At 42.6% G+C, this 24,566-nt stretch overlaps 2 protein-coding genes across 14 annotated transcripts in view; one reads left to right on the forward strand and one right to left on the reverse strand.

Annotated features, from left to right (window-relative positions):
• Positions 1-24,566, forward strand: part of TMEM241 (transmembrane protein 241) — a 142,769-nt gene that overhangs the window by 85,127 nt on the left and 33,076 nt on the right. For 6 of the 11 annotated variants that reach the window (XM_045003310.1, XM_045003318.1, XM_045003316.1 and 3 more), the window contains 2 exons: positions 2,318-2,489; positions 13,312-13,354. In XM_045003310.1, the coding sequence (XP_044859245.1) occupies positions 2,318-2,489; positions 13,312-13,354 (215 nt within the window). The remainder of the gene's footprint in view (positions 1-2,317; positions 2,490-13,311; positions 13,355-24,566) is intronic. The other 5 variants (XM_045003311.1, XM_045003313.1, XM_045003314.1 and 2 more) reach the window with 1 other exon arrangement.
• The window catches only part of CABLES1 (Cdk5 and Abl enzyme substrate 1), a 113,160-nt gene continuing 110,496 nt past the window's right edge, over positions 21,903-24,566 (reverse strand). For all 3 annotated transcript variants that reach the window (XM_045003305.1, XM_045003304.1, XM_045003306.1), the window contains one exon: positions 21,903-24,366. In XM_045003305.1, the coding sequence (XP_044859240.1) occupies positions 24,226-24,366 (141 nt within the window). In that variant the 3' untranslated portion in view covers positions 21,903-24,225. The remainder of the gene's footprint in view (positions 24,367-24,566) is intronic.

Here is a 24,566-nt window from a genome sequence, read left to right on the forward strand (position 1 = left end):
GAGAGATTGACTGATAATTAGGATACTCTCCTGGGATGTGGGAGACCCAAGTTTGCTTATTTAATTATTTATACAAATTGGAACAGCTTCAACAGAAGAAACTGAGAGGGGGCCCACCACGAGCTGACCTGGTGAATTATAGACCTCTCAGCCTGACATTGATCCCAGGCAAAATAATGGCGTGGTTGATCTGGGACTTCAATTAAAAGAGCATAATATAATGCCATGCAACAGGGGTTTACAGAAAATAAATCTTGTCAAACTAACTTGGTATCTTTTTTTTTTATTAAGTTATAAGTGTGGCTGATAGAGGCAATGGTGTTGTTTTAATATACTTAGACTTCCAGAAGGCGTTTGACTTGCTACTGCGTGACATTTCGATTGAGCAACTAGAACGATACAAAATCAACATGAAATGGATTACGAACTGGCCTGTGCTTTTCAGGAGGTCTGACCGGATGATCCCATTGGTCCCTTCTGGCCTTGAAATCTATGGATCTAGAGGCAGTGCAGACTGCACAGCCCCAGAAGCAGCTCCGAGAGGCAATTGTACTCCTGGAGAATGCGGATTCTGCACATTCTTTTCAGTTCTCCACTCCATGACTGGTCAGCTCTGCCCGTCAGTGTAAAGGGGACAATGGTGCTAGTGCCAAGCCTCCTCCCTGATCCTTTTGCAATGGCTAATGGCTCCAGCTGGTTTGCAGGGAGTGCTCTCTGCATAACCGGAGAGCACAGGACTGCAGTTGTGGCTGGACCCTGTGCTACAGGTAAAAGCGCCTTACGCACATCTCCTCTTATACAACTTTCAAGGGCCAGCCACAATCTCGACCTTACCCCTAATAACTCTGATTATTAAATGGATGAATGTATAGTGCCCTGTCTGAAAGGAGCTGTTCATCTCAGTCCAGTTCTTAATTGACAGGGGTCCACCAAAGAACACCCAACATAACTGTACCTTTGCTGGCTGTCTCAGCAGAGAAGCCAAGCGTTGCATCAGCCTGCAGACTAATCTAGTCCTAGAGGTTGTCTGAGGCCTATGGACTGGGCAGCGTAGTTGGAAGCTTGCTTTACCACTGCCTGTGCAACCTGGTCTCTGACAGACTTCAGCCTTTAGGGCTGCTGAACTGGAGTCTTCATCAGTGTGAAACTCACCCATTTTTTTTCTTTATTTTGTATTTAACAAGGTAAGCTGGTTACTTTCACTTTGGTTTAATCACTTTCATTTCCATGTGCTGGCACCATGCTGTTGTGTTTGCGTTTCCAACATCACAAGGGAACGGTAACCCAAAAATCCTCAGTTTCAGTTTTAAAAAACCAAAACCGTACTTCATATTAACATTTGGCTCTGCTGTGTAAAGGAGCTGTAAAAAGGGCACTCAACAGATCTGCTGTCTTTGGGTGAAACTGGCCCCTGTGCAGCAGGCCAGCACAAGGCTTTATATGTCTTTAAGTCAAAATAGGCTTAAGTGGAACTCCAGAGCTGCACAGGGCTGAATGTCAACCTTTGTGTCTTCAGAATCATATTAGCTCACTTTAGTGACTAATTAAAATTGCTCTGCAGGGTCAATAAGGAGAGCTGGATTGAGTCTCTTCTCCTGCAGCAACAGACAGTGCTTCTATATCGTGATGCCAACGTTTCCCAACCTAGCGCTAAAAATGTCCCAAATCTGGTGAAAAATTCCTAGAGACAGTTTTTTACAATGCTTCTATATCCTGGGAAATTTCCCAGAACTTGGGAATTTGTGAGTAAAATGTTTCAACTTGGGAAACTGGGAATTTTCATTCAAAACATTTTACTCACAAATTCCCAGTGTGGGAAATTTCCCAGGATATAGAAGCACTGCAACAGAATTGTTTGCTGAGTTCCAATCACTTACACCTGTGCCAGCCGGCTGACTGAGGAGTGTGTGTGGTGGGGGGGATGTTGCACAGGTGTCACTGACTGATGAGCTGATTTGGCCTGTTCTATCCAGTCTGCTGCAGAGGAGAAACGCCAGGGTTAAATGTGCAGTAAAAACAAGTTGCTTTTTACTTCCTCAGTGTGGTAAATTTCAGTCTGGGATCAATTAGAGTCAATAGACATGAAAGCCTAGGATGGCATTTCACAGAGAAACTTCAAAGTAGACCCACAACAGGCCTAATTGCCGCAGGACATCCCCTCTGCTGGACTTTCAGCATGGGAGGAACAACAGTGTGTTTTCCTTCCCCACTTCCAGCCGGTGAAAGAGAGAGCGAAATGGAAACTGTTCCTAGCCCCAAAAGTATGGCTGTGTATAGCTATAGTAGCAGCTTCAATACTGACTGACTCCTTTTCCAGGGAACTTCTAACAGCAGATGAGGGAAAATCAGAGCTCCTGCTGAAAAGCAGACTGCACTGGAGGGAGCAAGAGGGCAAGCTTCCTGTCTGCTGGTTGCATGTACAAGCAGAGTATCTTCCTCACCTGAGAGGAGATAGAAAGGACACCCACTGCTGCCTTCCATGGGAGTGGGTAAGTACTGCTGGGGAAGGGGAAAAGACTGGGTCTAAGTATCATATGGAACAAAGAGCCTGGGAAAGGGGCAGCACATTGGTGGGGTGGGGTGGGACATAGTGTTATACACATTCTCTGGTGCGTGCATGCACACACTTATAATGTATGTATAGGATGTGGTGTTACAGGGGGCTTTCAGGAGGAGAACTGAGCTCATCTGTGTAGCCAGCTTCTTGTTCTCTATGACCAGCTTTTGAGTAAAAATTACTCCATCCAGAGCCCTCCCCACACATTATTTCAGGCCCAAGCCATGTGACAATGGTCCTTTCAGCTGCTAATATAAGCTCAAGCATTGATGAGTATCCCTAGAATCCACAGGGAAAGCATCAGGATCAGAGCTGGTAGAAGCTTCCCAAATGTTGGCATTTCAATGGGAGGGGGAAATGGAATGAGTTTTTTCCCTTCCCTCCTCTCCCCACCTACCCTGCTTCCTGCCGCTCCCCCCCCCCAAAAGAAGAAAAAGTTCATTTTGTTTCCAGCCAGCTCTAGAACTTGTAGAAATTTCTGAATTTTGACACCCAAACTTTGATTGGGGCAGGAGAAAGGGAGTGAATTTTTCCATGAAAAAATGTCCTCATTTTTCAACAACCTCTAATCTGGGTAGAGGGGGGTTGCCCCACTCAGCAGTCATAGAACTGATATTGAGTCTTTCCTTATTTCTTCCACCCCATGGATTTAATTTCATTAGTGTAAACTCTCAGAGTTAAGATGGAGTGTACGTTTTGAGAGTACATATCAGTAATTTAAGGATAAAAAACACTACAGGGATGTTGTAATTATCCCCCCTCCAACAAAACCTGTTAAACCCTGGAAATTCAAAGTTAGAGTTACACTTAAAAGAAATCCAAACATGATAAAGTAAGAAATGCACAGTTAAAGCACCCAAACAGCCCTAATTCTGCCCTGTTGTGACATCCTACAGTAACCACCCCAATCTGAGTAACGGGGCACTTGCTCCCTGTAAAAGCGCTGTGGCATTGATCTTTGTCCAAATGCATCATCATGCCTGTGTCATTAAGACTGTGGGAGAACCTCTGGTTTCTCATAATCAGCTAGTTAACCTGCTTAAGCTCTAAAGGGCGTCCTGTCCTGTCCTTGGCAAAGAAGGCCATGGGGCTGCAGGGGGAATGTGGGGGTACAAGAGGGCTCTTAAAGGGAGAGCAGATCATTAGTAACTTTTTCAGAACACTGTCATTACACAAGACAACTTGCAAAATTCCATGTCTCAGGTGAACTTCAAAGGCGGTTGTTTAAAGAATAAGGCTGGTTTAAAACTGATGATCTTGATTCACTCCTGCAGTGTCGGCGGTGCAGTCTGTTCTCTATTTTCCAACCGGGGGGAGGGTATCGCCATGTCAGGAAGGCAAATTGTGGGGCCACCACTGCCTTGTGCTGTGGGTTTCATAAAGGAAGGATGAGCTGGCCTGGGATCAGGACACCCAGGTTCAATTTTCTGCTCTGCTATTGACTTTCTATGTGAGGTTGGGCAAGGTATAACGACATTGCTATGATACAGCCAGCAGGGGCACTCTGGTAAACAATTTTCTGTGCCAGTTTTTTTGTTGTCATGAAAATTTGTAGCTGGAGGCTTTATGGATCCTAATGTGCTTGCTAAATTAATATCTCTACTGTTGAAGCACTTCTGTTTTCTTTTAATCTGTCATTGCTGTCCATGGCCCAGTGATCTTTGCATCTTGTTACCGGTGATGGGAAAGAAGTGAGGTTGTGTTAACTCATGTTTGTGGAGACTTATAGCAGACTTGGAAATCTCCTGTATGGCAAATGACCTGAACAAAAATGGTGGTAAAGTATTTTGCAAAAGCAAGGAGCCTATTAACATATTTACTGAAAGGCAGAGAGTCATATTATAGAACTTCACCTAGGATACAACAAGATGCATGAATATAATTATTTCCCCTCTTCCCCCAAAACATCAATAATCCCCTTTATTTGTCTCAAACAAATGAAAAGGGACCTTGACAATAAGTCAGTGTATGTTTATATACATTTGAAATAAGCGTTTAAAGGGGTCTGAACCAGGGAGTCCCTCAATGCCAGCTGGCAGAGGGCACAACATATAACTCACATCAGCCCGATGCACTCATTGCAACAACACACTGTTGTCATACTCTGTATCTAGAAGGGATCAAGTAAGGTATCACATGCAAACCGGTAACATGCCGGTCATTCATATTATTGCGTGATGTATGGGAGGCGTATAAAGAATTATAAGTGTGTGCTGGAAATATATTCTTAAAGGGTGTTTTGCAAGCAGCACGCAAGATCAGCCTGTGTTACATTAAGGAATGTTGTCTTGCCTGTTTTCCTGTGTCACCAATGTAAGTCGAGCCAGGAAATATTTCAGAGGACATTGAAATGTACATCGGCATCTGAGGTAAACAAAGCCATCAAGCTAAATGAGCCTGGCTCGGGGGCTAGACCACTTAATGCTCATGACAGGGGATGGAGCCTGCACACTCCCCTCCCCCCGCCCCCCAAAGCCTTTCTGGCTCTTGAAATAGAGACAATAGACTTTAGGATGTATAAGCAGAAGGAGAGAGACATTTTGGCATCCATCACTTAGGGGACAAAGAGTGAGCAGTGCCCTGTGAGCTCATGAAAAGAGACCCTCTTGGCCCGAAAACCAAGAGTAGCTGGAACTGACACTAGGTGATAAACCTGCTTGAATGAAGATTGCAATGCTGAAGCTAAGTTTTAGTGCTAGAAAGCGTGTTCTGATTTGTTTTACTTGCACCTACATCTCTCTCTATTATTCTTGCTTATTTTCACTTAAATATCTGTTCTTTGTTAGCAAATGTGTTTTATTACAAAACCATCTCAGGGCTGTGTATTAAACTGAAGGGTGGAATCCTCAACTAAACTAACAGGCTGGCGTGTGCTCTGTCTCTGGAGGCAGCATGCTTATCAGTGAGAGGTCACTGCAAGGGAGACATGGGACTGGAGGGGCTGTTGGTGTCACTCTAAGGAGTAACCATGCTGGTGGCAGCCAGGGTGAGGCCACTGTTCTGTGAGCACGGTGCTGCTGTCAGGGCTCAGCCAAAGTTGCACAGCACAGAAGCACCCAGGGTTACAAGGCAAGCGGTGAACCAACCCTTTGCTGGACTGGGTGAAACCCCAAAGCATCACAAGGGATGCTGGAATGGTATTGCAGAACAATCAGTGACTTGGAGCAGTGCTGAATACTCATGGGAAGAACAGTCCTTTCTGCTTTGTTGTTGTGTTTTGTCTGTAAACCGAAGGAGGGGGTTGGTGGAGGAAAATGTTATAGCAAATCATGTTTAGCCCATGGCAGAAGCTGAAGGAGCAGCTTTCAAGCAGATCATCTGTTGCTGTAAGCCAGGCAACAGATCAGTGTGAAATGTTAATCCCATTTCAGACAATCAGCACATGAGCAGCTCATTTTGTTTAGAAACGGGTTGGGGGTGATGGTGAAGAGAGAAGTTAAGACTGGAACGGGTTTGAGCCACAAGATAGAAAGATATTTTGCTTCTGAAACTGTGATGCATGATCACAGTCTGTTTGATTAGAGTGTGCCGCAAGTACATGACTCTTACAATCCTTTTCAAGATGGGATTATACCAGGCACTGGTCACAGTCCACTAAGGTGTGTAACTGCTTCTGTACTAATCCCTGGACTTCTGGGGCTGAAATTGTCTAGGCTTGGTTTCCGCAAGAAGGTGAAATTTTACGATTGGCAAGTCTTCTTGAAAATCACACTGTGCAAGCTTAGTATATTTTGCTCATGCTTTGTTGCTAAACTCATGTAATGTGCAGTTAAATTTGATCATGTTACATCTGTTATGTGTGGCTAAAATGGCAACACACTGTGACCAAAAGCACTCCTGTATTCACACCCTACACCAACGGAGGGCAACCTGTGGCCCACCAGGGTAATCCGATTGCAGGCCATGAGACATTTTGCTGATGTTGACTGTCCGCAGGCACTGCCCCCCGCAGCTCCTAGTGGCTGCGGTTTGCTGGTCCTGGCCAATGGGAGCTGCAGGAAGTGGCAGGGTGCAGGGACACAGTGGCTGCAGCTTCCCACAGCTCCCGTTGGCTGGGAACAGCGAACCGCAGCCACTGGGAGCTGTGGGGGGGCTGTGCCTGCAGACAGTCAATGTCAGCAAAATGTCTTGTGGCCCACAATCAGATTACCCTTATGGGCCGCATGTAGGTCACAGGTTTCCCACCACTGCCGTCCACACGACCATAAATCTTTGTGCAAAATATGCCTTGTGAGGTATCACTTGAAAGCTAATAACTTGCTGGTCAATGATATCATGGTGAAATGTATGTAGCAACATTATATGTAAAGTTATGAAATCCCCCTGTATAATGTTCTTGGCACATGTTCAAAACCATGCAGCCCTGCCCAGACAGAAGTATCCTGAACAAAAAAATGTGTATTTACCTCACTTTACATGTAATTAGTGAATGGGGTCTCTGAGGCAGCAGGGAGAGGAGACGCACACAATTATTTCATTCCTTGAATTACTCCAAAGTGGCCTAGACCTCTTTCCAAACACTTCAGGGAAATGCAAAGCTCGGTAAAAGAGTATCAACCTTCTCTGTCAACATGCCTCATCTCTGGGAGCCAAGAATGTTCTCAGTTCTCTTCCTACCTTTCTACTGACTGCTTCTGATAATTCAATGTACTTCATAACTCTTACTCATTGGAACCTAACACTACTCCCATAGGAGAGAAGCAAACTTATTCCCATTATACAGATGAGGTAACTGAGGCCTTGGGTGGCTGATGCAAGTGTTTTCAAAAGCTTACATGGGCAGAAGTAGCTTGTTGCATGTTCCAAGTTGGCTTCAGTACATGACTCCAGAGGTGGAGTTAGGGCTGTTTTGGTGCTGTGCAGACAGAAACTTCTATGGGTGCGTTAATAAAACGTTAAGCTTCATGTCAGAGCTGTATATTTAAATGTAGCTTTTTGCTCTGTTTAGCTGTTTAATGTTTGTTTAGAGAAGGGTTGACTATTATGTGTAGTTTGGAATTGCATTTAGTAACCTTTACCCCAAGTCAGCAAAAGGAGAAGATTTGTAACCAATAAAACTGCCCTAATATAGCTCCTAGAAGATCGATAGAGGTTAGTTATACCAGTTGCTTGGTTAAGGGGATGTTACAGATTTGAGAGGTGGGTTCAAGGCCATCTCTATTTACAGCATAAGAGAGAAGCGAAAAAGGGGACAATTTAAATGTTACAACATACTCAAAAGGAAAGAGAGAGGAGTACTGTTTTTATAGTTTCTATCATATATGGATGGAAAAGGAATTAACATCACTAATACCAGGCAGATTAGCTATGGGATTAAAGCTTTCTATGAAGAATATTGTAGTTGAAGCAGAACAGAGCTGCTAATTTGGAATGTCTTAATGGTTTACAGATGCCCATTGTAAAGCTTGAGGATAATCTTTTGCTCTAAGCTGTGACTGCATGGAGGGGGTGGGGGAGCTTTACTATGAATATCAGTTGGTAAGAGTCCTGGACCTCATGAAACACACATGCTACTTGTGCTTTCATTTTAATGGAGAGAGGTGCTGAAGCATGTTTGAATAACAGGTCTCTCCAGCCCTGGAGCTGGTGAAAACCTGCAGGAATTCTGTTGCTTTTCTGTCATGTGGCTTACTTATCAATGGGTCAGTCAGTCTGGACTCAAGTTCAAACAAGCCATGGGGAATTTCTCACAAGGAGTCCTGTCTTTGTTCCAGTAGTCCCTACAGACATGAGTGCACGCCTTTGCCTCCTAAATGTAGGCTGCTCCATGCTATTAAAGATTCTCATCAACTCGCAGGAGGTATTCAGCACTTCCTGTGATCAGACCTCAACTGAAGGAACTCGGTGTAGGTTTTAAGGCATGTACTTGCTTGCTGTTGTAGAATCCAATGCTGGAAGTGCCAGCTTCATTTCACTGTCACCAGAGAGCAGGCAAAAGAAGGAAAACTACATCTGAATATGCAAGTGTCGCCTTGGCCAGTTTGCCACTTGTTGATCAATCTGATCTATAGCAGCTTTACGGAACATGCATGAGCCAAAGCAATTAACAGGAAAATGTAAGGATGGCTGGAAATGTGAGAGCCACAATAAAAACTAAAGCATGGAAAAACCAGCATAAACATTCTTCTCTCTGCCATCTCTCTTCAGGCTGGCAGAGAGCCCGAGCTGCAAGTCATTCCCACAAAGACCCATTTGAAAATGGAGTTGAACTTCTTTTTTTTTTTTTTAATCCTTCAGGGCTGAACCTATTGTGACCTCTTCATTTAAAGTCTCCGATCAGTTGTATCCAAAGAGTTGGAATGTAGGAGAAACATGGAAGCGAAAAACCTCAGCCAGGCAGTTTTTGTTTTTTGTCAGTACAGAGCTTCTTCGGCATGGCTGCTCCTTGGACGTGTTATTGATGATGAATGAGACCGGACTGCTCAGAGATTAACACAGATGATTGTAGCCTCAAGACTTGACAAGCTGTAACCAAAAGAGAAAATTCTCTACCTTCAAAGGCAGGGCAAGGAACCTTATACAACAGGATTCTGTACAGTTCAATTACATTTAAAGTGGAATGTTACAATTGTGGAGTGGAGAGCTGAATGGGTTCTTTTCTGAAAGGGCATGTTTTATAGCTAGCTTACAGCTACCAGCATTTTAAAGTGCCTCAGCTGCAGCTGATCACAGGCTAACTCCATTTGCTGTCTCTTCCCCACCCCCCGTCTTTGTCTGACAAAAAACCTTCCAGATCCAACAGTCTCTGGGAGGGAGGCTGTGTGGTTCAGTGGATAGGACACTGGACCAGGAGTCATAGTACTGCTAACATCAAACTTCCAAAAAATCATGGAGATAAAAAGAACCCCTAATTTTTTTTTTAATTTTTCATTTTCCTTCTTGTTTTGGTGCCTTTAGGGTGCACTTGGTCGCACTTTCAAGCTTTTTCTCTAAACCACCAGGGCTAGACCCATGCTTTTAAAAATATAATAGCTGCGATTTGCTCACGTAATAACTTGTCTACAGGAGATTGGGCTTTAAGTGACGTCAAATATCTCAAACCTTATGATAAAATCACAAGAGTGGGCAAAATTGGAGAAGACCTTGTTTCTATTGCACTGATGTGCTGGGCAATTGTGTGCCAGTCACTTAACCTCTCTGTGACTTCATTTACCAATTCATAAAATAAGCATAATCTCAGCAATGGTGATACTTAGAATCATAGAAATGTAGTGCTGGAAGAGACCTCATGGGGTCATGTAATTCATCCCTGTGTTTGAGGAAGGATTAAGTACATCTAGACCATCCCTGACAGGAGTTTGTCCAACTTGTGCTTTAAAAACCTCCAGTGATAGCGATTCTACAACACAGGGATTCCTGTGGAGCCACAGGATTAGAACTCAGGTTTGTGGAGCCTGGGGCAGCTGACAATCCCACATCACCACTGGGAGCCCATGCAGAAATATATCCAAGGAGATTATACACCATGAGATGTACTGCCCAGCATAAAAGCATCCTCTGGCCTTCTGATTGGCCCATGCTCACTATTTAACCCTGGAGTGTGCCCCAGAAAGTTGTTTGGGCAGCCACACAGATTTCAGGCTTGCTGTGAATCCAGACTTCACCTTGCTTGCTGATTTCCAGTCTTTGACCCCAGCCTGACTCTTGCCTCCTGATTCCAGCCTGGTAACTACCTCTGAGCTCCATTCTCCGAGGCCAGCCTGACTCCAGTCCTGACTTTTGTATATTGATCCTGGCTCTAACCATTACGCTGATCTCTGCTCACTGACTACTGCCTCACAACCATCCTTGACGTGTTGACACCAGTCCAGCTGTGACCACTAAGCCAAACCACCTATCAGAGGTGTAGCGAGCGCCCTCCATACCCTCCGACCGGAGGGGGCCCTGCAAGGAAGGGGGCCCCTAAAAGTGGCAAAAAAAATGTAAGGTATAACTAGGTAAGTGACATTTATTGACGCTATTGCACAATCCATGTCGGTTTTACTGACAAAACCGTGAAGTCATTATGATACATCATAATGCTATTGGCTATATCAGTTGTCTGTTGGTCAGTTTCGAATTTTAGTTGGACCCATTCAAAGAATGTGTATTTGCGTTCATAATGGTGGTCGGCGGATAAATGTTATTAATTTAGTTGTTAATAACTTAGGAATAGACATTGCTGACATGAGAGGCCAAGCTTATGATAACGGCGCAAATATGAGAGGAAAGAATAAAGGAGTTCAAGCCCGCATGCTAGAAATAAATGACCGTGCCTTGTATGTACCATGTGGAGCTCACACTTGGAATCTTGTGATCTCAGACGCAGCAAAGTCATCGAAATATGCCGTTGACTTTTTCGGTCTGATTAACAGAATATACGTTATCTTTTCTTCGTCACCTTCACGTTGGGATATACTTCAAGAACATATGCCAATATCTGTTAAAGGGTTATCGGACACTCGTTGGGAGTCGAGAATTGATGCTGTGAAGCCATTGCGTTATCACCTTGAAGAATTGTGCAATGCTTTGTCATCTTTGCGAGAATATGCGCTCGAAAAGAAAGATGGCAATACAGCAACAGAAGCCAGTGCGCTTTTAGACCATGTTACTACATGGCCTTTTGTTCTGACTGTGTACATGTGGTACGATATACTATTTCACGTCAATAAAACCAGCAAATTAATTCAGTCACCAGATGCGTCAATTGACGTACTGCAGGCAGAAGTCGGTGCTACAATGAAGTTTTTGGAAGACTATCGAAATACAGGATATAACTCTGTGGTCACAAATGCACGTGAAATAGCAGAGCATATGGGTATTGAGCAGGTGTTTCCAGAAACCAGGGTGCGACGTAAGAAGAGAATGTTTGATTACGAATGTGCTGATGATTCGAGTCGTCTTTCTGCTGAAGAAAAATTCAAATCGCAGTTCTTTCTTGTTCTCACTGATCAGGCCATATCTTCTGTTTCGTCGCGATTTGACCAACTCGTGGAGTGGTATAAGTTGTTTGGATTTCTGTACAACGCTAACAGCCTGAAGCAGTGTCACAGAGAAAATGAACTGGAGAATCACAGCAAAAATTTTGAAAGAAAAATGGGAGACATTGATGCCAACGAACTCATAATGGAATTGAATCGTTTTATTTATGTCATCTAGAAAGAGAGAGGACTTGTCACGGCAAACAATTTTTTAACGTACATATACAAGAACAGCCTTCAGGAGATATATCCGAATCTTTGCATTTGCATCAGAATTCTTCTGACCACACCAGTTACTGTTGCCGGTGCTGAAAGGAGCTTCAGCAGAATGAAACTGATCAAGAATATCCTGCGCTCAACCATGACAGATGACAGGCTTTCTGCGCTTGCAGTTACCTCAATCGAAAACAAGATTGCCAGATCTCTGGACTATGACGCATTGATTAACCAATTTGCGGAGAACAAGGCTCGAAAGAAGCGCTTTGCGTAAATACGGAATACATGTACACTGTAGGCCTATGTATACATAATATGAACCCTGTATATTGTATAAAATAAATACCGCATTCCAGTTTCTGCATTGTAAGGGGCCCCGGACATATGTTCGGAGGGGGCCACGTTCTATGTTGCTACGGCCCTGCCACCTATGCCTCAGTTCCTTACAGAGGCACAATTCACCCCACCTTGTTCTGTGTTGGTTCTTTCCAGACTGACTCTGATAGGCTTTCCTGCAGAGCCCCCTAGCCTGCAAGCAGGACTGGAACCCTCACCCGCACCCCCAGCCTTAAAGGGACAGCTTGCAATTCCAACACAGTCCAAAATACTTTTAATTTTTGTTCTCTTCTGGACTCTCTCCAGTTTGTTCACATTTTTCTTAAAGTGCAGTACCCAAAAAAGTATTCTAGTTAAGACCTCACTAGTGCCCAGTAGAGTGGAACAGTTGCCTCCCATGTCTTATGTACAACACTCCTGTTAATACAACCTGGCATGTTTGTTTTTTTTCACAGCAGCATCACACTGCTGACTCATTCTATTTGTGATCCACTATAACTCTCAGATCCCTTTCTGCGGTGCCAATTATTCCCCATTTTGAGTTTGTGCATTTCATTTTTCTTTCCTGAGCGTAGTACTTTACACTTGTCATTAAATTTCATCTTACTGATTTCAGACCAATTGTCTAATTTATCAAGATCATTTTGAATTCCAATCCTGTCCTCCAGAGTGCTAGCAACCCCTCCCAGCTTTGGTGTCATCTGCAAATTTTATAAGCATACTCTCCACTCTATTGTCCAAGTTATCTCCTTTTGTAAAGTGCTTTGAAAGCACTTAACTCTCTCTCTTAAAGAGATGTTCATACTAATGCAAACGTCATTACTCTGCCCATCCTAGCTGAAATGGTAGTGAAAGAAGGCTGTTTTACAAGAGGGAACTGCATTGTGCCTCCGTATCATCCCCTTAACAGTAATTTCACTAGTGTGGCAATGAAGCCTTTGAAAAATTTTGCAAGTACTTGTACCTCTGCCTACAGAAAAGGGGGAGAGGAGCTTTCTTCTAAAGAGCCATAGATGTGAAAGTCTGTCTTTCAAAGATTTTTTTTCTTTGATGGAATAACTTCATGACAAATTCCTTGGTGAATTAGAGCTTGAGCTATCCTGATCTCGTGGGAAAAACCTGATAGAACTTAACTGTACATTTTGTTTTAGAGTTTGGTTTTTTAACTGTCTCAGAATATAATAGAAAATGGTACCCCTGCTATAGAATTTAATGGGATGGGTTTGTTTGTTTGTTTTTAAGGCGGGAGGAGAAGAATCTAAGCATTCCCTATCAAATTCTATAGGTAGGTAGAACAATTTGTGTGAACTGTGCTAAACTTCCACAGAACAACGTTGTTTTTTGTCCCTTGCTAAATTCTATAGGGCTCTTCAACAAGAGTAATTCTAATGGGGTTTGCACTAGGTTTTTTCCCTTTAATAGCTTTATATTCTAATAACTATTGCTAACATTTATGTTGCCCCATGGCTGGTAGCAATGGTTGAAACCCTAGTGTAGACAAGGTGTCAGCAGGCTTCTCCCTACAAGACAGGAGGCAGATGTTGGGTTGATTACAGGAGTGAATGGTTGAGGTTCTGTGGCCTGTGAGGTTCAGGAGGTCAGACTAAATAATCATCATGGTCAGTTCTGGCCTTAAAGTCTGAGTCTAACCCCTGTGCTGGGATCTATTCACATTCATGCTTCAAAACCCACAGTATGTTACTGGTCTCTAATAGATTTAAAGGAGGCATGACAGCTACATAGTGGTCAGCTTAAGACCTCCATTAATACCATTAACATCTTGTTGTGAAGCTGGACATGAAACTTGTTTAAAAACAGTTTGAATAAATCCAGATGGCCATTGTAAGAACAAATTAATGGTTAAACAATAGAGAAGAACTTTTATCTTATTTCAAAAGATCAGTTCTGCAAAGTGTCTGAATATCAAGTGATGGAATGAAAAGCAGAAGTGGTGGTTGAACTTCTTGCAGTCAGTGCAATCAAAGGAAAAGAGATGAAATGTCTATACATCTCAGGAGAATGCTTGCAAAAAGCAAAAATGTACCAGCAGACAGGATGAATTGCATTCTGTAAGGGGAGAAACAACTCAGGGGAATTCACAGTAAAAAGGGTGAAATTAGCCAGCATAACTACTAATGGCACCAACAGCTTCCCCAGTTACCTATCCTAGATAAGGCCAGAGGATGAGTGAATGGGGTCACTCAGGTGGGGTCATAAGCCCCTTCTATCACTATTCTCCCTACTTAAGATCAGCCTCAGAATGCCTAAGGCATTGCTAAGGCACGTATTGCCCTGTCATATATCAGGGTAAGGTATTTTAAAGGCAATGGCTCACATTTCTATCTTTCTGAAATGCTTCTTGTCAGCTTTCATTCCACATCAACTTACAACTGATCTGTGTGTTAGTGCTTATTGCCAAGTGGGTAGATTAAAACACCAGCTTTTCTAAACCTCCATGAATTATATGATGTCCTGATAACAATAAGAACATAATCTAATATTTGATAAATGCTATCTATAAAGAGCTATAGAACAAATCTCAAAACAAAACCCTTCATGGTTATGCATTTTGCTTAAAGCAATGAGGAGGTGCTGTGATGTAATATCTTGGGAATGCTTCCCGTCTGACACTGCTTTTTACACCTGCGGAATACTATTGACCTGGATGGGATTACGTCTCACTTACATCAGCGCAGATCAGAATAGAACCGCGCTCCTTTTTTCTAAAGGCATCCTGAGTCGCAGGTGAAAGCAATACACACAGTCGTGTCTTTTCGGCAGTTCTAGCAGTAGAATGTTAAGAAAACTTGACCATAATTTTAAAGTCTGTAGACAACAGGCATGTAAATCCTCCATAAAACAGCAACTCTGAAAGATCTGTTGGAGACAATTCCAGCTGTACTCAGCACTGAATCAGATGGAAAGGGGCAAGGAAACTCATGCCAGGTTAACTTCTCCCCAGTCCTGTAGCTGGCTGTGGTTGTGGATTTGCCACTGGTGTAACTTAGAACATCTTCACTTGTTCTTCTGTTCATGGGTAGAACACTACTATAACTGTCCATACCCCTAAGGGGGCTGGAGCTGTGCCAGCAGCTGGTTATTGTAATTATGACCAGGCGTCACTGCCTGCTTTTTTCCTAGCTATGCTGAGGGTGGGGACTGGGAGGACATAGTAGACACTACATTAGAACTATGCCACTGGCGAGTCCCCTATACAGGGGAATGCTCAGTTAGTTGGTAAAGCTAGTTTTTGGGTGTCCCCGCCCTCACTCCTGGGTAGAGTCTGGCCCCAGGGTCTCCAGAGTAAACTCCCACATTCTAGTAAGACAGAGCACTGTGGAATCCACGCTGCTCTGCTCTGTTTTTCACAAGCTCCTGTGGAAGTGCGAAAAGAGTCAGCTAGCATAGTCCAACACATTCTCTTCAGCCTTGGAGAGCAGGCTGAGATTTACAGGCCAGTTTAGGTGGTGTATTCCCCTCACATCAAAGGCTGCACATTCCACTTGCCCACAAAATACTGTAAGATGGGAATTTGTGAGGCCGATGGTACCCAGGGGCATAATGTGCCCTCCTTGTAGAGGGAAAGCCAACCCGTCTTTTCCAACGTCCTTAATGCAGTTGGAAAAGAATAGTTCAGCCCCCTCCCTTCAGAGACCTGTATCCCACCCTCCATTATTTTTCAAGCTAAGCGGCGTCTCTGGGTCTCCTTGGTATTAGCATGGACAAACATCAATTAATGTTACTAAACATTCACATTTTGGCCGCCAGCAGCTTTAAACTGAAACTTTCCATTTTCCTATCCATGGACACCATGGGGATCTGAATAGAGCTCAATTTTCCATTAGAGGCTACAGCCTTTGTTTTTAAAATAAATCAGACAATGCTAGATGGGTGGGGCCCACAGCTCTGGAAGCACTAAATTAAAAAGGCTGACTGGGTCAACTCACTACATAGCACCATGTCCTCTCTGTTTCTCTCTAGGTTACTGAAACAATAACAAAAAGAAAACGAATTAAAGGACAAATGCTTAAAAAGTAGTAGTAAGGGGAAAAAATGATTGACATGGAATGAAGCAGTAAACAAGGTCTGATCATTTTTGATCCATCCACATGACTCTAGTTTTAAATTCGGATTCCCAGTCTCAGGGATTTCAGTGGGAGGTCAGTGCCTTGTTGTTTCAGGCTGTATAAATTGAACTGCTACTTTCTTCAAATAGTAAGTGTTTTCCTCTCTAAAGGGCTTGTATCTTTGTCATTCTTTGGGTAAGGATCTCTCAAGGCAGCTTGGAGAAAAGGTGGATTCCTGCAGGAGTAGATATGGGGTTGGTTTACACTTAGCTATGCTGGTGTAGTCTCCATAGCATAGATGTGGTCTATGTTAAAATTTCAAAGCAGGCTAGGGGATTTAGACATCACTTCCATTCATTTCAGTTGAAAAACTGTGTCGAAATCCCCTAGAACTCTGACAAATTTAGACTAGAAATAAGGTGCAAAATCTTAACAGTGAGGTTGATTAATCATTGGAACAACTTACCTCGGGATGTGACAGATTCTCTGTCACTTGAAATCTTTACATCAAGACTGGGTGTCTTTCTAAAAGATACGTTCTAGCTGAACCAGAATTTATCGGCTTGATGCAGGAAGTTCTGTGTGCCATTGTTCTATGGCCCATGTTATGCAGGAGATCAGATCAGGTGATCATCATGGCGCATTGTATGAATATGTGAATTTTTTCTGAAGTTCAGAGGAGGAAGCTAAATTGCTGTTGATTTTACTTTAGTAATCTGTTAATCAGAGTTGGCTTTTCTCTTTGACTGGTCCATAGATGGAGCAAAGAAAGAGGGTCTGGAGGTACAGAGGCATGATCTTTTCTCCTACCTCTGAATGAGGTCTGGCCTACACTTAAAACTTGGGTTGACATAGGCACAATGCTCTGGGATGTGAAAAATCCAGACCTCTGAGTACTGTAGCTATGCTTGCCTATCCCCTGGTGTAGATGTAGGTAGGTCAAAGGAAGAATGCTTCCACCTACCTAGCTACCCTCACTCAGGTAGGTAGTGTTTCTACAGTAATGGAAAAATCCCTTCTAGTGCTGTTGGCTGCATCAATGCTACAGTGCCGGACATGTGACCTGAAAAAGAGATGGGAGATGATTTCTTGAAATTTTGGGAAGGGGTGACTTTGAAGCACTTTTTCCCCCTTTCCCCATAACTACACGTATGGGGACAGTACCTTTCCCTGTAACTACATGTATGGGGACAGTCCCAGTCAGAAATGTGACTTGTTGAGGAGGGAACGGTTCATTATATGCCAGTGTCCCTGAACACTAGGGTGACCAGATGTCCTGATTCTATAGGGACAGTCCCGATTTTTGGGTCTTTTTCTTATATAGGCTCCTATTACCCCCCACCCCGTCCCGATTTTTCACATTTGCTGTCTGGTCACCCTACTGAACACAGGAGAGAGCATATCATAGTGGAATCACTTGTTTCTGGAAATTAACAGGTGTGGCCTGCAAACTGGCTAGCCAAGGTTCTATGACATATCAAAAGACTGGTACAACTTAGTCACTGCAACAGATGTAACTCCTGGCATTTGTGCTGGTAGAATGATGTTTGATGAAGGGGAGATACAGTCCGCCTACACCTTTGCATTACTGATCCAAACTGATACGATCTTGTCCAATGGAGAGCAAGGGCTGCATATGGCGATTTAGCACTACTAATACCTAGCTATGAGGTAATGTACTGTTAACCCTGGAGAGTGATATATTCTGTGTATTCACAGATCAGTGAAGCTCTAGCAGCATTACAAGCTTCCCCACGAACGTGAAAAATCCCTGATCTGAAAGGGTCACCATGAGGCGAGAGGATGGTTTGCTCTCCATGTCCAGACACCCCTTGGCCTAGTCTCTCAGCTAAGAATGCCAACTAGTGCCATTCTTGTGTGCACATTGTTATATGGCCACCTGTCCACTGGGAAATGGACTGAGACCACCAAAATATTATTACATAGACTACTGAACAGCCCAAGATGATAGCTCACTCATAAGAACAATTAAGAAACAGAAGCTTTATATCCAATTACCAATCCCTGAGCCATCAATTCCCCCTTGCTATTATTTGAGAAATAGTTTTTTGAACTTTACAGCTATTATGGTTCTACATCAGTGTTTGATTTTTCTGATTTTTTTAAAAAAATTAAACAGGTCTGTTTATTACAAATATAAAATCTGAACAAGAAATGCAGAGACTTCTGTTGTTTTCATCTAGAGATAAGATTTTGTGAGACATCCTCCCACCAAAGGTTCAGACTATTAATTTCTGCAATTTTTCTACATGTGTTCTTGGCACGTAATTTTCCATTCCTTTTAGGTGACTGTCACTCTAAATTAGCTCATATGGAATTCACCTGTTAATTGAAGTCCTATATTTTGCAGTTCTCTCCCATTTTTTGGTATAATTATCTTGGATAAATGTAACCAGCATACATTATATCTCAAACTTAGCATTTGATAGTCTTTCCCTGGCCAGTCCATAAATATATGCTCATACTTGTCATGCTGCATGTTTTTGCGTGCTGTGTTGTTGCAATAGGTTACCAACAATAAAAGAGAAAAGCGGATACTCTGCGGTTCATATTTGCCACTGTAACATGCTGTCAACATTTTAATAGGGGACTCCCACGCAAATTCCTCATCCCATAGCCTATGACAAACTCTGTGTCCCAGAGGGGAAGGGAGGAATGTGTTGCAGAGAGGAGGAATTTTCGGACTATTCATTTGTATTTCAATTTAAACAAATATCTTTCTCCTAACCATAGCAAGGTGGCAACAGGCTTTTACTTCTTGTTTTGTTTTGTTTGTACTGTACTTAATACGTAATACGTGTTCATAACTTTCCCAGAACTTTTGTCCAGGAACATGTGGATAGCATAGCATGGTGTTGGGTTTGTACAATTGGAAATATGGGTAGGATGGGATGAGGGCTTGTGGAGTGGGCCAGAGGTATCTTCTGTTGAATATCTTTGTAATTTGGTGCAATTAGTCCAGTCCAATGGTGTTGCCAACCCCCCCTAGTTTTCGTTCAAGGCTTCTCTTGAAACTGATCTGCTTGCTAGTAAGATATGACATTTCTACCCTTTTAAAATATCCTTATGTCCATAGCAGTATCACCAGAAGGGGAGGAAATCATTTGTCTTCTTGGCAGTTTGGACTCCTGGTTGCTGCCTGCTGCAGGGAAGCTGTTAGATTCAGACCGAGGGGAGAGCTGCTCCACAGTATATGAGAGTTGGAGAAACAACATGTTTCTGCACACAATATTTTAAATTTCTGCAAGTTTTATTTGTCAATAAATAAATGGGGGGAGGGATAGCTCAGTGGTTTGAGCATGGGCCTGCTAAACCCAGGGTTGTGAGTTCAATCCTTGAGGGGGCCACTTAGGGATTTGGGGCAAAAATTGGTCCTGCTAGTGAAGGCAGGGGGCTGGACTCAATGACCTTTCAAGGTCCTTTCCAGTTCTAGGAGATTGGTATGTCTCCAATTATTACCTTTATAATGCAGAGGCGCTAGCATGGCAGTGGGGAGCACAGGCCACTGGCTGCACAAAGGTGGGAGATCACTCTGCAGCCCCCACACCCCCGGGATCCTAATGCAGTGGTGACCCTGCACCCGACCCTGACACAGCACAAGGCCTGGGCTTGCCCCAGAAACACCCTGGGGCCCTGCTCCTCTGTGCCAGGCACACCAGGTGTGGGTCAGGCAGGCTCAACGAGGCAGGATCCACAGCAGCCTCGGATGGCCATGAGATGCAGTTACAGCCCATTCCTACAGTCCAGCTGAATGTGTGCAAATTCAACTGAGCTATGGAAACGCATGACACTTGGCAGCCTTGTGTATATATAGGGCCAGATCCAAAGCCCACTGAACTCCATGGTAGTCTTTGGATCAGGCCTGGTACATTTTTTCACTTCACATTATCCACTTTGCCACAAGAGTTTAAGGGTTTATGGACTTCGGGGGTACGAATACAAGACATACTATAGGTCTCACAGGTGAAATAACGCTATGTCTAGACTGTACGCTAAGGGTGTGATTCCCTGCTTGCACAGACATACTTGTTCAGATGAGAGCTAGCACTAGCATGCTAAAAATAGTGGTTTAGTCACAGTAACATGGGTGGCAGCATGTGCTAACAGCCCCGAGCACCTACCCATGGGGTTTGTACTCAGGGCAGCTAGCATGTGCTTCTGCCCCCATGCTACTGCGGCTACACTACGACCACCATTAGTGTGCTAGTTCAGATGAGAGCTGGAGCCTAAGAGATTTGTTTTGTGTCTGAGCCTTTTTACCTTCCGGCTGAAATAGAACCATCCCATTCGCAGCTTCAAAGCCATTGAAACCATCTCAAACTCATTCTCAGTAACTCCTACTTCGTAAATATTGACAGCTTGTTGCTTTCAGAAGGATTCTCTCTCACTGTTACCCCCTGGGAGCTTTTCGTCTCTGCTCTACTAATACTTGGCAATTTTTCATAGCAAAACAAGACTAAAGAGAAACTACACTAACACCTGTTATTGAAAACCCAATATTTGCTCTTCAGCAGCACAGCTCTGCCATCCATGAATTTACTAATGAGCTCCATTATTCACAAATATGTTAATGTCCCTCTCAGTGGGTTATTACAGTAATAAATTCCTTTTTCAAAGGTGTAGGGTGTGCATACTTCTGGATTTTTGTACACTGAAGTACACTGGATTTTCTTCACGTAAACTCCTTACACTAAAGTAAAATGGTAAGAGCTAAGAATGGCCTAAATGCCATTAAGGCCACAGTCCTGCTACATGTTCCATGCAAGCAGATTGCTGTGCCAGCCTGGAGCCCCTCTGAAGTCAACAGATACTGAAGTCCACCTGTCTGGAAGAAGCTCAGCATTAGGGCTTACGTAAGTTCATGTTCCTACATCGATGACAGGTTTGGGGTTAAAGGTTTGGTTAGTTGCAACTGCTTTTTCCCCCCTTCTTCTTGCAAGTTACAGAAGTTATAGAAAATTCACAGTCTGTATAAATCATAAATATAGTTAGAAATGGCAGCAGTAGTAAGCAGCTTTCTATGTCCCAGAGGAAGACAACAACAATAAAAAAACCCTCTCCAACACACAAGTGATAGCACTGAATAGTTTTACTTGCTGTTACTGGGGGAACATAGCTGCTTTTTTATTTATTTAAACCTCTGTATGGTAAAGTGTTACATAATTTCAAAATATTATGAATGATATGGAATGAACTATTTCCTGATCCACTTTAATTCAAAACTAAAATTTTGTAAATCAACTGTCATTTCCGTACAAGACAAAGGCAAACAATCATCATTTTTTGTTTGGTACAGATTTATCACTTCAGCTTGTGTTTTCACAGGCCTGGAGAGAGAGGAGAAATACTATCCTAACCATCATTCTACTGACCAAGCTTGGTCCTTTGATGTTTAGTATCAATATGGCTTTATATGTTCCTAAGTGAACAGTGCAACATTTTTATCTTTTAAATATTTATTCAACATTCAAACTGTAGCTGAACATTATGCCAAATAAAAGCAGAAAGTCTCCAATCAGATTTGATCCCAGAAACCTATGTAAACTGTAGCTCCGGGCTGGATAGCATTAGCAAAGACAATAGACATGAGAGAATGATTCAAAAACATCTGTCATCCTTCAATCAGTCTTTTGCAGTTATGATACCCTTTCTCCCAGCCAAACTATAAAGCAATATGAAAACCAAACTCAAGGCAAATGAAGTTTTTATACACAGTTAAGACTTCCTTATATTTGTAGACAGTCCCATTATTAACAACAAAGCTCTTTAATGAAAAAAGCTGGAATTTACACACATGATTTAAATTAAAGGGATGTGGACAAGGCTGGAAGGACTAATTTTAGACATGCCAGCTGTGTTTTGGTTTGTGAACCTGTGCATGTGACACTGGTCTTCTGCTACATGACTAAACAGGCAGGGTATTGAAATGTAATCATTACAAAAGAAATGCTGCACAGGCCTTTTGCATTCTTCAGTCCTTTGCCTCCTTCGAAGAATGGAGCAGGCTGGCAGAATCAAGGAACAGTAGCACATCTGATGGGAGAACCTAGTGCCATGTCTTTCCAGTGAAAGAGCAATGGTGGGATTTAAGCAATGCTGGAGCACATCTTGGAGGCACCATTTCATTCTCTCTCCTCCCCATTCCTCCAAATCAGGTTGGAATCTAATTACAGTATATAAAAATAAAAGTATACAGAGAGGAGGTTTAATTGTAGTTTTGAGATACTTTGAAAGTAACCCTTTTAAAATGGAGAAGGAGCAACAAAATTCCCATTCATCCAAACTCTTTTTCCACGACCTTTCCACATTCTACAGAGGAATCTTTCAGGCATCTGTTGTTGTTGCCACGCTAGGATTAAAAAGAGAGGGCTACAAAAAAGACTGAGTTTACATTTCTGTTAGGACCTTTGACTGAGGTGATTCCTGGTATAGCTGAGGAAAACATCAAATTGAAAGCAAAGATTAGTGTGTTTATATCTTTGTTTGTCCCACTCCTTCTCCCACCTCCTTTGTCATTTCCATACCATGAACAAACCCTCTCCAACATAGAGAGATAAAGCTGCAGTTGGAGTTTCCTAACTGAGATTTGTTTTCAGATTAAGTTTTATACGCCACAGAGGTTAAGTATTTGATTTTATTGGAGTTTGTTTCAGGCATGATGGGGATCAAGTGGATCAGCAATTGGAGTAGGTTATAGATATATAAAAATAATTTAATTCTTTACTCTAATACACATCCTTCAGCATGTGAGCATCGCATATATAATGCTGGAGAGCTAGAGTGATTCTGTCCAGCTTTTCTGGTTGTCCAGCCAGAACCTTGTAAATTGCAGGAAACAAACTGTTAAAACTCCAGTACTGCAATGTCTATAAAGGTACTGGACTGTACGTAACAATTTAAATGGCCATTGATTACATTTTGCAGTCAATTATATTTAAAAACTAAAATTTACCAACATGAGGCATCTCCCCTATCAAAGCCTTAAGACACCAATTATACTGCTCAGCCCTATTCTTGATTTTATAAAATACTGTTTAAGATGTAGCACAATAAATGTGCTGCTTATGCACTCTAACATAGAGCACAGAAATACAACACTACAAAGTGCAAGTCCAACCATCTCCACAGTGGGAAAAGTGCAAAGGTTAAAAATATGCATGTGGCTTAACACAAGACATTTAAAAACTATTACATGTAAATCACGAACTAAATGCTTTCGTCTTTACCATATACAAGACTGAAAACACATGGCCAGCTGCTGATTCATCTCTTGCAGTAGTAGTGTAATCTTCAGAAAGGTAAAAGATGTTGAAAAATCAGGGATAAAAAACAAGTGTCCAAAAATGATCCCATTTACTACTTTTCCAGTAGTTATGTTTTCAAGAAGTAAACACGGAAAGTCCCCTTGGTCTTCAGCATCAGTAAATGACATCCTCTCAAATAGCCAAACCAGCCCACGTGGACCAAAACCAAATCAACGTCACACACACAGGCACCCCACAGGAAAAAGTGCACTTCCAATAGCAGGTACAAAAATAAATTGGCACGCTCTTTTTGACACAGTGAAGATATCTTTTTAAAAGCTTTTCCACGACGTTACTAAGTCATTTTGTAAGTCAGAGCAAGTCTGTAGCAGAGCACTACAAGAATGCACTTGACTCGCTTGCAAAGTGTACAGGTGATTGTAAGACAGATGGGAATGGAGGCTGTCATTTAATTTTTGTTCTTGCATGACTGATATGGGTAACTAATTTTACTCCTTTGGTCCCCGTGGTAAGAGTCTGTTTCCCCCCAGTTCCGGCATCAGTTGTTAGTTCTTCATCAATATATGCATCTCATTCTGCACCTGCTCTGAGTAATAAACACTACATGAATTCATTTAGTCTGAGAGTCTTAGGAAACTCCATGCAGTGTTCCCAATATGCTGCCTGAAAAATTGTGTATTTGGAGAGAGAGAGAGAAAGAAGTTTGGTATTAAGTCCTGTTTTTGCATTTCCAGTAGTAACTGCAGCTTGACAATGCTGAATAGAAACAGTCTTAAGACCCCTTCCTGGAAGGGTAGCCTGTGCTAGGAATTCTGGATCAAACGTCTATAATGTGGCATCACTTCATGTTCAGGCAGATGGAGAGCAAATTCCAAGGCCACTAACACTGGAAATTCGAAGGCAATCAGCTCTCGCCTGTTCAGTCGGAACTTCTCTTCCAGTTTCTGTAACACAGACAAGTTTAAAAAACAAAACAAAACCAAGAAGTCTTAGGGCATTAGAATACCAGTTTCTTGTATCATCTTACTGGTGGCAGTACTCAAATATTTACCAGTAAACATTCTGCTCTCACTCAAACTTACTGCCTATTGAAGTCTAGTTTTGGAGAGAGAGAGAGCTGGGACATTTGCATTACCTAGTACTG

This window comes from Mauremys mutica, chromosome 2 (assembly GCF_020497125.1).
Source record: "Mauremys mutica isolate MM-2020 ecotype Southern chromosome 2, ASM2049712v1, whole genome shotgun sequence".
Classification (NCBI taxonomy): Eukaryota; Metazoa; Chordata; order Testudines; family Geoemydidae; genus Mauremys; species Mauremys mutica.